The sequence below is a fragment of the Bufo gargarizans genome, chromosome 9 (genome assembly GCF_014858855.1).
Source record: "Bufo gargarizans isolate SCDJY-AF-19 chromosome 9, ASM1485885v1, whole genome shotgun sequence".
In the NCBI taxonomy this organism is placed as follows: Eukaryota; Metazoa; Chordata; class Amphibia; order Anura; family Bufonidae; genus Bufo; species Bufo gargarizans.
In genome coordinates, this window is record NC_058088.1 from 182,171,035 (window position 1) to 182,184,101 (window position 13,067).

The 13,067-nt window shown below is 44.2% G+C and overlaps 1 protein-coding gene across 6 annotated transcripts in view; it reads right to left on the minus strand.

Annotated features, from left to right (window-relative positions):
* The window catches only part of DNM1 (dynamin 1), an 88,519-nt gene that overhangs the window by 31,544 nt on the left and 43,908 nt on the right, over window positions 1-13,067 (minus strand). For all 6 annotated transcript variants that reach the window (XM_044305704.1, XM_044305706.1, XM_044305705.1 and 3 more), the window contains exons 11-14: window positions 7,785-7,871; window positions 7,557-7,627; window positions 6,315-6,366; window positions 194-307 (exon numbers count right to left, since the gene is read on the minus strand). In XM_044305704.1, coding sequence (XP_044161639.1) covers window positions 194-307; window positions 6,315-6,366; window positions 7,557-7,627; window positions 7,785-7,871 — 324 coding nt within the window. The remainder of the gene's footprint in view (window positions 1-193; window positions 308-6,314; window positions 6,367-7,556; window positions 7,628-7,784; window positions 7,872-13,067) is intronic.

Consider the following 13,067-nt stretch of genomic DNA (forward strand, 5'->3'; position numbering starts at 1 on the left):
TATCTTGTACTGATCCTGAGTTACATCCTGTATTATACTCCAGAGCTGCACTCACTGTTCTGCTGGTGAAGTCACTGTGTACATACGTTACATTACTTATCCTGTACTGATCCTGAGTTACAGTATATCCTGTATTATACTCCAGAGCTGCACTCACTATTCTGCTGCACTTACATCCACAGCAAGTACATACCTCATCGTCCTTGTACCAGGACAGGTTCTCTGCGGTCAGCACAAACCAATACTCCTTGGCCCCTCCCTTCATGATACCGATGTTGTTGATGGTGAGCCATCCCTTCCGAATGACCTGTGGGAGAAAACATCACGTCATTGCTAGTAGGGGAGAGGGGTGGAAGGAGTCCGTCTTCTCGTAGACCCTTCCTTCCCAACGCCTTCATATTCGGCATTGCTAAGGATTGGGATTTGCCCAGAATCGCCTTCAAGGTTACAAACCACTCTGCGTGCGATAAGTAAAGCATCAGCAGAATATAGAAAACCACAAGGGATAAAAGAAAGAAGACCTAGGACAATATGGCTTTCTTACATTTATTATGGGCATAATTGGGCATCTTGCCCTTGTACCATCTTGGTAAGCACCAGTCAATTTTTGTAAGAAACTGGGCATCAAAAATGCATAGTTCCAGAACATAAAAGGGTGTACAGAATTAGAAAATTATGGCAGCCGTCTTCGAAAACAGTGCCACTACTCTCGACAGGTTGTGGTTGGTACTACAGCTCAGCCCCCACTTCAATGGAGCAGAGATGCGATGCGAGACGTGGAACCAGGTGTGGCGCCGACTCTGGAAGACAGCAGCCATGTTTTTGTAATCCTGTACAACCCCTTTAAGATGTACTCGCCGTTGCGGACAAGTTACATTACATTCAACCGTACATTAGTAACATGGAGTGAAATGGGCCACGGGCGAGGGGCGTAGGTACCATAGAGGAAGCCCCCACGGGCCCCTCCCCACTGAAGCAGTTTGGGGAGGTCCCTCCTTAAAAAGGGAGGTGAACAAGTCCATGGTTTGGAGGTTGGGTGGTCTCCAGGGACTCCAGGTGCTATGGAGGCCCCTCTCGTCTATGGACGCCCCTGCCCTCCAGAGTGATGGATGTCACATCACATTGATACAAGGCCACATTAGGAGAAGCTGAGAATGAGTGATGATGGGGGTTGTTGTTAAGTTTGAGCCATGATTAAGGAATGCATGCACACCCATCAAACAAAATGCAAATCCATGCACCGCAGCGCAGGCACAAAATGGTGGCCGTATTCTTTAGCGCCAGGCCAAGCTAAGCAATGGAGTACGAGCAAGCACTCTTCTACGAGAGGCCGCTAACGTTGCGTCTGCCGGGCCCCGGATCTCACGTCTGTAATCTGAACTCGTCTCCAGAAAAGCAGATCGCATGGGTAGAATTTCAGCATGTGAGATATTCAACCCCAGGCCATCCCTAGGTTTCCATTGACATCTAGATTTTCATGCCATGGCGGCAACTATTAACCCTAAAGATGCCCAAGCTAATCCTCCCGACCCCTTCATACACAGCTAATCCTTCCGACCCCTTCATACACGTCTACGCTCCGCCGAGCATGCGTGTATTCTTAAAAGGGAGAGGGGAATAAGTTGACACCCTTGAAAGCAAAACGATCTGACATATTAAAATTATTAAAATCCAACATGCCCGATCCTTCTTCAGGGAAGAGTCTAGACCAGAAATCGGCAAACTAGCTGTGGTCGAAGTACAATTCCCAGCATGCACACCTGCTTGACTGTTCTGGGAACTCCTATAGAAGTGAATGGACCATGCTGGGAGTTGTAGTTTCACAACATGTGAATGACACAGCCTTAGTATATTTGTCCGTGGGAAAGCTGGGTGACATATCTTGAGGGAGCTCTAATGGCAGCCATATTAGCTGTCGCCCGGCTCAGAAATAGGCACATGAAATACATGAAAGCTGAGCTCTGATGGGTTGCTATGGACAACCGATTAGAGCACAGCTTCCATTTTACCAGAGCAGTTTATGAAATAATCAACTGAGATCTGATTGGTTGATATGGGTAACCAATCATAGCATAGCTTTCATTCTACCTGTGCAGTTTATGATATAAAAGCCGTGCTGTGACACTGGTTTCTACAGTCAACCAATCACAGTTCAGCTTTCATTTTACCAGAGCAGTTTATGAAATAATATCTGAGCTCTCACTGGCTGCTATGGGTAACCAATCACAGCGCAGATTTTATTTTACCTGAGCACTATATGAAATTAAAGCTGAGCTCTGACTGGTTGCTGTGGGCAACCAGTCACAGCGGAGCTTTCATTTTACCTGCGCACGTTATAACATGAAAGCCTTGCCCTGTGAATGTGCAGAGATCTGTCAGACTTGGTTTGTCTTGATTTGGGTTTGAGCTGGATCCACCTTCCCTCAGGTGTACTGGGTTTCATTGTTAGTGAGGCTATTTATCCCTCCTTCCTCCAGTGGCCTGTGCAGGTTATAGTTCTTTCCTGGGAGTTCTTCATTTGTGGTGGATCGTCCTCTACTTCATTTCCCTTTGTGTGTTTTCTAGGCCTCTAGGGAGACGCTTGCTTCCTCCTGGTTTGAAGAAGCAGGTAGCCTCTTCCCTTTTCCCTGCTGCTTAGGGTTTGCCCAGGGTGTTTAGGTTTTAGGCACAAGGGCATGTGCATATCCACCCTTGGGGTATGCACATGGGCACAGCAGTCTAGGGAAAGCTTCTAGGGATCGCTAGGAGGTGACTCTTTTCTCCCTAGCTTTTGGGCCTAGTCGTTTGTTCTGTTTGTTTTCCCGTGTTTGGTAATTTCCCTGCTTACCTACCTGTCGTGACAGCTAAGTTCTGACTGATTCTATGGAAAACCAATCACAGTGAAGCTTTCATTTTACCAGAGCAGTTTAGCAAATAATAGCTGAGCTCTCACTGGGTGTTATGGGTAACTAATCACAGTGCAGCTTTTATTTTACCTGAGCACTATATGACATGAAAGCTGAGCTCTGACTGGTTTCTATGGAAAACCAATCACAGTGAAGCTTTCATTTTACCAGAGCAGCTTATGAAATAATATCTGAGCTCTCACTGGCTGCTATGGGTAACCAATCACAGCGCAGATTTTATTTTACCTGAGCACTAGGGCTTTCATTTTATCTGCACACATTATATCATGAAAGCTAAGTTCTGACTGATTTATATAGAGAACCAATCACAGTGAAGCTTTCATTTTACCAAAGCAGTTTAGGAAATAATATCTGAGCTCTCACTGGCTGCTATGGGTAACCAATCACAGCGCAGATTTCATTTTACCAGAGCAGTTTATGAAATAGCTGGGCTCTCATTGGTTGCTATGGGTAACCAATAACAGCACAACTTTTATTTTACCAGAACCGTTTATGACATGAATGCTCTGGCAGGTTGTTATGGGCAACAAAGACATTTTTGATAAATGAGGCCCTGGAGGCTTTTTCTTTAATTTTAGGGAGACTTGCTCTTTACATGAATAAACATTTATATGGAAAGCTATAATTTCCCCCACAGCTACAGAACCACCTTTACGTGGGCTGAATCTAGAGGCGGATTTGCGAGAAACGTCTGAATATTATACAAATGTTACGATGGCCCCCGGGTTAGTCATGGAGCATCATGATGTGACTCACGATGCAGGCGGTTATCATTCTGTTGGGTGCTGATCGTACACGCAGTGTTTATAGAAGGAGAGGAGATGAGGACACACAGGGGGTAAGGGACTGAGCACGAGGAGACGGTGCATCTGGGCCTGCGCAGAGTCAATTTAAAGAGACATCGCCCCCCTTCATGGGGTCTTCCCGGGTTCCATGTTCCTTATCATTCCCCTCACATGATGCACACTTGCAATGCTATGTGCGGTAACCTGAGGATACGTCCTACGCACATATCAGTGCGCTCAGCATCTAGTCCTCCAAAATCTCACTTTTTTAAAATTTTACCTGCTTCTGGGAAAGCTAGGTGACATAACACCTACAACAGTGGTAGTCACTCAGCGCAGCCTACCAAGTGATGCTGAGATACAGAAGGGGGGGGGGGGATGTATCTGCGAATCACTAGGTAATGTTGCTTTAAAGGCTATGTACACCTTTAGGGGCAATGTTATTATTATTATTATTGCATGATACTCATTTTAAGCTAAAAACATTTTTTCAATTAATCTTGAGCCCCTTTCTCTGTACAGCCTTGAGATTCTCTAGTAGCAGGCTCTGTATTTTTACTGTTTCCCTGCCTACTAATCTCTGACCTCCTAAACACTCATTATCCCACAAATCTTATCTTGCTGATAAGGCCTCATTAAAAAAAAAAATATAACATGTTCTATTCTTCTCCATTTTGCGGACAAGAATAGGCATTTCTACAATGGGCCGCCTGTTCCGTTCCGCAAATTGCGGAAAGGCACGCGGGCGGCTTCTGTGTCTTGCGGACCGCAAAAAAACGGAACGGTCGTGTGCATGAGGCCTTAGAATGAGGCTTATATAAGTGTTTATGACTTTATAGTAATTTAGAGATGAGGTTTATCAGAGACATAAAGTGAAAGTGAAAGTACCTTTCACACAGCTAGGCAAACGGTTAACCCTTTGTGACAGAACGGCTGATTATTTTTTAATAAAGACCAATGGAAGAAATAATTTTTAGCCCAAAATGAGTAAAACCTTGCCCCCCCCCCCAAGGTGTACATAGTAATTTTTTCTAATCCTGGAAAAAAATTTAAGGAGTTGGAAGCTGTAATGGTGAGCATAGCATGCTGCCTGCTGCTCAGATTTCCCAGAAGCAGAAAGAATAGGCAAATTTAGTTGAGGACTTGGGCGATGTGTACAAATGAGCGGCGGGGTGGTGACGAGGTCTGCCTATGGCCGCCCTGATGCACTTCGTCCATCTTGTGCTTTCAGCCGCTGCCTGACTACTCACCAGGATCTCATCCTGTACAGGGTAACCATAGCAACAGCAGCAGAGTGGACAGGAGAGATGGGAGCAGAAGAAGAGGGATATACATTACTAGCAACGCGGGTGCAGAACCAATTATGAGTTGCCTGCAGATTCCACAGCCCGTGCACAACATGCCAGTCCAGCTCACTCTGCCCTCGCACTCACACCGGCACGCTTGCCAAGCCTGCGCTCTATGACCGCAGCTTAAAGCGGACCTTTCCCCTCTCGTGACGTGTCAGTTTTAGTAAATACTTGCATCCGCCATGTAATAACAATTCTGGAGCATCTATTCTCATGACTCTATTATTCCTACTAGAATTTACAAACCCAGCTGGACCTTCTTTGCATTCTGATAGCAATTAATTCCTAAATTCTAGTAGGAATAATAAAGGAACGGCACAACATAGAATCATCAGAATAGATGCCCCAGAACTGTTATTACACGGGGGATGCAAATAGTTACTAAAACTGACACGTCAGGAGAGGGGACTGGCCCTCTTTAATGAGATGGACAGCCTGACCCTGCCAAAGGTGTGACATTACCTTAGAGGCAGGTAAATGAAGGCGCAGCCAAATCCGAATGGTTCTTGGTCCAGAAAGCACTTGTGATAACTGGTTATCTTTATTCATGTCCCAGGGTTTGTCAGAATAGATTATGGCTGCAGACCTCTTCTTACTGACTGTCTCCACAGTTATACTTTTTCATACATTAGAGATCTTTTCAGGATTAGAAGGGGGCGCTGTTGCATTGATGTCTATGGAAAGTGTCCATGGTGGAAAGTGGTACTGCATGCTACAATACATTTTTAACTACCATAATTATTATATGCATGATGCCTAGGCCATTTGTACTACAGAAGACACCCCTGTGGTTGCTACTGGACACATTCAGAGGGGTCAGGTTGTGCCATATACCCCTACACTGGGAGTGGCTTAATACAAAAGCAGACACGGGGGAGGGGAACTGCACCAAGAGTCAATTAAGCTTTGTTTCCTGCAAGGGATGGGAGATGCCTAAAATCTATATCATCCCGTCTTGTATAGGAGATAGACTGATAGTACAAGGATGGCACCTGGCACATTGAAGTAGACCAATTTTCCCACCCAGGGTCTCCATTCACCTAGGGTCAAGAGGTGGCTACCATGTTTGCTATGGGACACTATACACTCTACAGCCCTATTGGATTTAGGAGGTTCTCACCAATTCTTACACCTCGAGACTCTCCGTGTTTGGATGGATTGCTAAGAGGAGCAATCTTGCCTGACCAACTTGTGCAAACCTCATGTAGGGTCTAATGTATGAGTAGTAACAGGCCATGCATCTGCTGTAAGGTTCACATACACCTTGTTCTCACCTGGTTTCCAGAGGCTTTTTTCTTATTCGTTTGGCTGCTCCTCTGCTGTGCACTACAATGAAAAGCATACCATCCAGTTACCTGTCTCTACAGATCCTCGTGGACTGAGGTTCCTCAACTAAACGGCACAATGGCACTGGCTGCCGCCTAAGCAGGGAGCGGTAAGGAGATTTGCGGAGGTTGTGAAAGGGCCTAATTGTAAACTTTTTGTGTATATGATTTGTAACGGAAGGGAGAGATAAAGAGAGAGTGTAGAAAAGGAAGGCAGAGAGAGGGAGAAGAAAGGGTAAAGGAAAGGAGGAAGGAAGAGAGGGAGAGGTAAGAATGAAGGAAGGTAGGCATGGAGGAAGGAAGACAAGAAGAAAGGTAGAAAGAGAGGGAGAACAAAGAAGGAAAGGGAGGAAGGAATGGATGGAAAGTGGGGAAAGAAGGAAGAAGAGAGAAGGAATATGGAAAGGGAGGGAGGGAGAGAGAGGAAGGGAGGGAGGGAGAAGAAGGAAGTAAAGGAGAAAAGAAGGGAGCGAATGAGAGAGATGGAAAAGAAATAAGGAAATGAGATAGAGAGAAGGAAGGTAAAGAGAGAAGGGTACAGAAAAAAGGATAGAAGGGTGGCAGAGAGAAAGAAAGGACAAATGGAAGTAAGAAAGGGAGCGAGGGGAAGAAGAAAGGAGGAAGGAAGGGAGGATGAGAGGGAAGGAATGACGAGAGGGAGAGGTGGGAAGGAAGGGGGAGAGAGAGAGAAAAAGGTAGAAGAAAGAAGGAAAGAACGAAGTGAGGAAAGAGAAGGTGAAGAAAGATGGCAAAGAGGGAGGGAGAGAAAGGATGGACAGATGGAAGTATGGAAATAAGGGAAAGAGGGGGAGAAGAAAGAAAGAAGGAAAGGAAGGGAGCAAAGGAGGCATAAAGGGAGGAAGAGAGGGAAGAAATGAAGGAAGGGAGAGAGATAACTGTCTGTTATGTGAATTTATGTATGTTTTTGGTTCAGAAAACAATAAAGAATAATTAATAAAAAAAAAAAGGAAGGGAGAGAGAGGTAGAAATAAATAAAGGAAAGAAGGAAGGGAGGGAGAGACGGGGAGAAGAAAGAAGGAAAGGAACAGAGTGGGGGAGGAAGGAAGGAATCCTTACCACTATCTACTATAAACTGGCCGTATGAACAAGAACATGGAAGTAGAATTAGATGTCGTGGCCGGCCTCTGTGTGTACAAGTGTTATGGTAATTTACTGTAACTGCAGTCTTACTTAGCAAAGCCAATGAAATCTTCATGGTTTGTGTTCATGTAGGCAAGTTCGATGTCAATCAGCAGCATGACCTGTGTGGACAGAGAAGATCAGACTGAAAGGAATCTTTGAGCAGGGGGCTGAATCAGACTATATCGAACAACTTGGGTTCAGTGTACAAATGTCTGTCCACATCACATCACATCCTGGCTTGGACAAGCACCCCTTCTCCCCTTCCCAGATTCTTACTTGGTCCTTTGTGCGCCCCTCTCTCTCCCGGATATGCGTAGTGACAATCCTCTCCATCTCCTCCCGTAGAAGCGGGTACTGACTTAGCTGAGGAAAGAAACACAGATCTGTGTGGGAGAACAATTCTCATATGCCCCAAAGTCAATATAGCCCATGGCTTAATATATCCAAAAGTTGTCGGACCCATCATGCCACCCGATACGGTCTACCTTGCCATACTTGTCTACTCTCAGCTGTTTTTGGGCACCATACAACTTCCCTAAATCTAGGGGGGTGGAAAAAGTTTAGGGTCCGGTATACAGTATGTAACAGAAAGTTCTGGACCCTTTCATAACCAATGGATAAGTCTGGTGCTCCAGCACCACTAGTGGGTGTCCACTTTATTTTTTGCCCTTTGTCCTCTATCTACGTCCCTAACTTATTTTTATGGATCACAAAAAAAGTGAGCTCAGTCTTAGATATTCCCTTTTTTCCGTAGCCAGGAACAAACTAAGAAGGGTATTACCGCCCAAGTCCTTCCTATACAAAAAGTAAGACTTTGATATAAAGCCCAATGGGTAGAGACCACTATGCCAGTCAATTACATTTCTATCCATGAATAGTTTTTTTTTTTACTATCTTCAATGTTTTTATGTTGATGTACGATTTCCTGCCAAAGTTCCCACATTCACATAGCAACATAGCTTCCTGTTTCCTAAAGGGGAAGCCAGGACGCACAAAAACTGGAATCCAGATTATTAAGGAAATCCCAGAGATATTCCCTTAAGGGACAGCACAAGGTTTACAACATGCTTATAATTCCAGTGGCGATCCTCCGCTCCCAATTATAAAGTCCGAACTGTCAACAATAATCACAGCTCAGTTCATCTCACTTATATAATGGATAGAAACTCTAGATGGGTCCACAGCTCTGAGATATTGGTATTTGGAACAGAAAAAAAAATGCAAAATTGCAAAAATTATGACATTTCTACTCATGGATCAAAGAAAAGTAATGCCATTTAACTCAGTCAAGATTTTTTTGCAGGAGGTAATGTTCAGACTCAACTGGACAAGTCCCAAAATAAAAAAATTGAACATTTTGTGAAAATTGGGTAAGAAGTCCCTGTTACATGTCTCTGCCTTAGCATCCACTTGAAGGATCCAGCTGACTCATCTTTTCAAATAAAAGGTACATACAACAGGTGCTGTCTCAGAAACATTTGGCCAGATATCGCTTACCAATGAATGGTGGGAACCACAGTAAGGTTTTCCACCTTTATAAGGTTTTTTTTGGAGGAACTACTACTCTGATTCGATTAAATAATTGACCAAACTTTGGTGAAAATTGGGTAAGATGTCTTTGTTATGTGCTCCTCGTATACTCTGATGTATCGTCCACTCGAAGGATCAAGCTGAACCATCTTTGCCAATAAATAGTACAAAGGTACATACAACACAGGCTGTCTTGGAAACGTTTGGCCAGATATCTCTTACCAGTGGATGGTGGGAACCGCAATAAGGTTTTCCACCTTTACATGCTTTTTTCATGAGGTAATGTTCAGATTCAACTAAATAATTGACCACAATTTGGTGAAAATTGGGTAATAAGCCTTTATGTGCCCTCATATACTCTGCTGTATTATCAGATGTACCTTACTAATGCATGGTGGGAACCACAATAAGGTTTTCCACCTTCATAGTGTTTTTTTGGAGGAACTACTTTTCAGATTCAAATAAATAATTGTCCAGAATTTGGTTGAAATTGGGTAAGAAGCATTTTTATGTGCCCCTCGTATACTCTGATGCATCGTTCACTCGAAGGATCCAACTGAGCCATCTTTGCAAATAAAGGGTATATACAACAGAGGCTGTCTCGGAAAGGTTTGAGAAGATATCCCAAACCAATGGATGGTGGGAACCACAATAAGGTTGTCCATCTTCAAAGACTTTAAGAAAACAAGGGAACTGGTCCAGTGATCACTTCGCTCTTCTCTTCTACAGGGGTGCAAAAAAGCACCTTCTCTATCCTGGAATGGGAGAGGTGAGGTAGTGTGGACATTTAAGGAGGACCTCCATTTTTTTTTCAGTAGGAACCACTATGAAGAATGAATCACATCTAGACTGATTAGTCTATGAGATCATGGTATCCATCCATTCTTTATATGGTTTCCATGAGGCCTTAATACAAGAATGGAAATTATAGGAAGCCTTGTGGCACTTAAATGGCATTTCTTTCTAAAGTCTTGAGAAACAACGCTGCATGCAGAGAAGATCATAAAGACCCAAATCACGAACACAGAAAATGCACAACGAACAGCATGCTAGATATGAACACAGACAATAGTCCCATTGTCAATGGACTATGGAGACTATTTTTCAGGGGCAGGCACAAGCAAATATATCATCTGTTGTATGATCTGTAGTTGTGACTGGTGGTGGAACGCTCAAGGGGCCAATGAGATCTTTTATGGAAGCCACAAGACTGTGACAGATGAGTTGAACAACGGACACCAGTGGCACCTCAGCATCTGCCATCAGAGAGAGTCTGGGGGCCTCCATACAGATAAGATGGTCCCACCAAAATCTGAGAGTATGGCCAATATATACGTCTACTGTGTATAGTCAGCTTTGAAGGTCAGTAGAAAAATGTACAGGATATATAGAGCTGTAGTTGCATGTCACATCCCATAAAGTTCACTTGGATTACATGACGATTGATCGGTGGAGATCAATTACTCAATAGTTAGTGGTAGATTACAAAAATATAGTTATCTGAGCCTGCCCCTGAGTATCACGATAAAGTGGAGCCACCTTGAGCATGATTCAGATCCTTCATTCATCAGGTGCACACAATCGTTCTTCCCCTCTATAAAGTCTATTTCCCTAGGATTTGACCAGAGGATCACCTACAAAGAACCCAAGCCCTAACCCACCACAAACATGTAGTACTTTATTCTGTTTGGAGCCAGAGAGGTCTATGGCATACAGTGATGTTCTGGGAATATCTGACCCTACCGATCAAGAGAACAGGGTCTCACATGAGAATGGAGCAGCAGGTTAACCTTGCATGCTTTCGATCCATTAAAGGGGTTGTCTGGTTTCCTATATTGGTGACCGATCCTCAAGAAAAACCCTTTAACTCTCTATGCTGAGTACAGTGCTCAATTATTTCCAGTACCCCGTAGAGACTAAATGGAGCCGTGGTGATAGGATAGGATAGGCGATAAGTTCATACTGTGGGGGGGATAACTTTTAATCTAAATGAGTACCAAATTATGTACTAATTAAAGGGGTTGTCCTAGATTGACAATTTGTCACCAATCCACAGGACAGTTTATAAGTGTGTCATCGGTGGAGGTCAAGCAATCAAAAGAACGGGGGTCTTTGCTGCTCCGTTAAAATTCTAGAATTAGGGAGTGCTGTTGTCACGGATGTTGTAGGGGAGAACACCAAAGGACAACAAGAAGGCAGGGAAAAGACACTAGGCCTCACCGCTAGGGAAGGAAAAGGGTCACCACCTAAAAAACCCTGCTCCTGGCCCTAACTCCTATCTGTATGGGCACCTCTCGATGGTAGAGATGCCCATACACAGGAACCTAGAAAACCCTGGTGGCCCTCAGTTGCCCTGATAGTAATGACCGGGCAGAGACAACCCGCTCCTTCCCTGGTGAAGGAACCAGTGTCTCGCTGAGGCCTAGTAAACAACAAAGGTGGGGGGGGGATACAAAACACAACAAGCGGAACACTTAACTTCTGAGGCTGATGGATGATGGACGAACAGGACTTCACCATGAGCCACACTCCAGCTCTTCCAAAACCAAATGAAGCTATCCAGAGCAAGGAGTGATGGATAAAGTCAGACTAAATAGGGGGAGGTGAAGGTCACATGATCCACACCTGAACAGCGGGTGTGGACATACCAGCAACACACAGACAAAGTGAAACCAAAAGAGGCTGTCAGATCACTAATGCGTAGATAATCTTTCAGACCTTCTCAAACCTGTCACCGGCATGACAGCTGTACAATACAGAACTGCTCATCGAGAATGAAAATGTCATAAAAAAGCATAATCTAAGCTCTGGGTATAATTCACCATTAGTAAATGCCTTCTGCTCCTGGGATTAGATAGCAGGCTCTGATACAGACTCTGTTCATACCCTTCAGGCGGCCATTCTCCGCCATATCTAATATGGTATGAAACCAACAATATGGCCTTCGACCCTCTTATAAAAATAAAATTCACGTCAAAGGCTTAATGGGAATTAAATTCCCATTATCACGTCCAGCCGGAATGATCTTATTCTGGACAGAACATCTCTGAGTTTAGCACAAAGATCAATAATCTCTGCTTCATGATTCATTAGCAGTCACTTCACCGGAGAGGCGAGAGAACAGGGTGTATAACAAACTCGAGACCCCGTGGTATGGCTGGGGCCCACAAAATAGAAATGACTATAACCGGACATTTATTTTTTTCCTGGGCAGTAGAGGTATATCTGCTATAAACACCATGATATGGTCTTAAAGGGGTTGTCTGGCGGGATAAAATTTATTTAAAAACAGCATTACTCTCCTCATTGCTATTCTGACTCTTAACTGGTCCCTGCTGGTCTATACTTCCTTGTCCCGTTTCTACCCACACAGGAAATGTCCACCCAGCCAATCACTGGCCGCAGTGGTGGCCCTCCTCAGCCAGTGATTGGCTGAGGGGGCATTTCCTGCCATTTCCTGTGCATCAAGATGGGATCAGGAGGTACAGCTCATCTGTGGTGGGGATCAGTGAGCTAAGTAGTACTTTTTTAATTTTTTTTTAACTTATTCTGCCCCTTTTCTAAAAAGCTTTATGCCGCTGGACAACCCCTGAAGTGGCCAGGCAATTCTACTCTTAAAGGGTTTATTATGGATTATTTTGGCCAAACAGTTCCACTTTGTCCATAGGCTGGATCTGGTATAGCAGCATTTGCTTGAATAGGGATGAGATAAAAAATGTATAATCCCATATAACCCATTTAAGGTCTTGTCCACATGGAGCTTCTATGAAGTAACACCTTAAGACACATCTGAGGAGCAAGGACTCCAAGACAGCTGGGTGTCTCCGCTTTGGCTGAGGTTCCTAGTTGTGTTTCAAGGCTATTTAATGGGCTGGATATTCGTTGACAAGTTAGCTAACTAAAGAGTCAATTTTCTTCCTTCTGGAGGAGAGCGAATTTGAAGTTTTCTTTCCCAGGGAGCGTTGGCTGTGAGACTCCCTACAGCAGGAGGATCTCCATAAGGAGAACCATTAATTCCAGAGAACACCA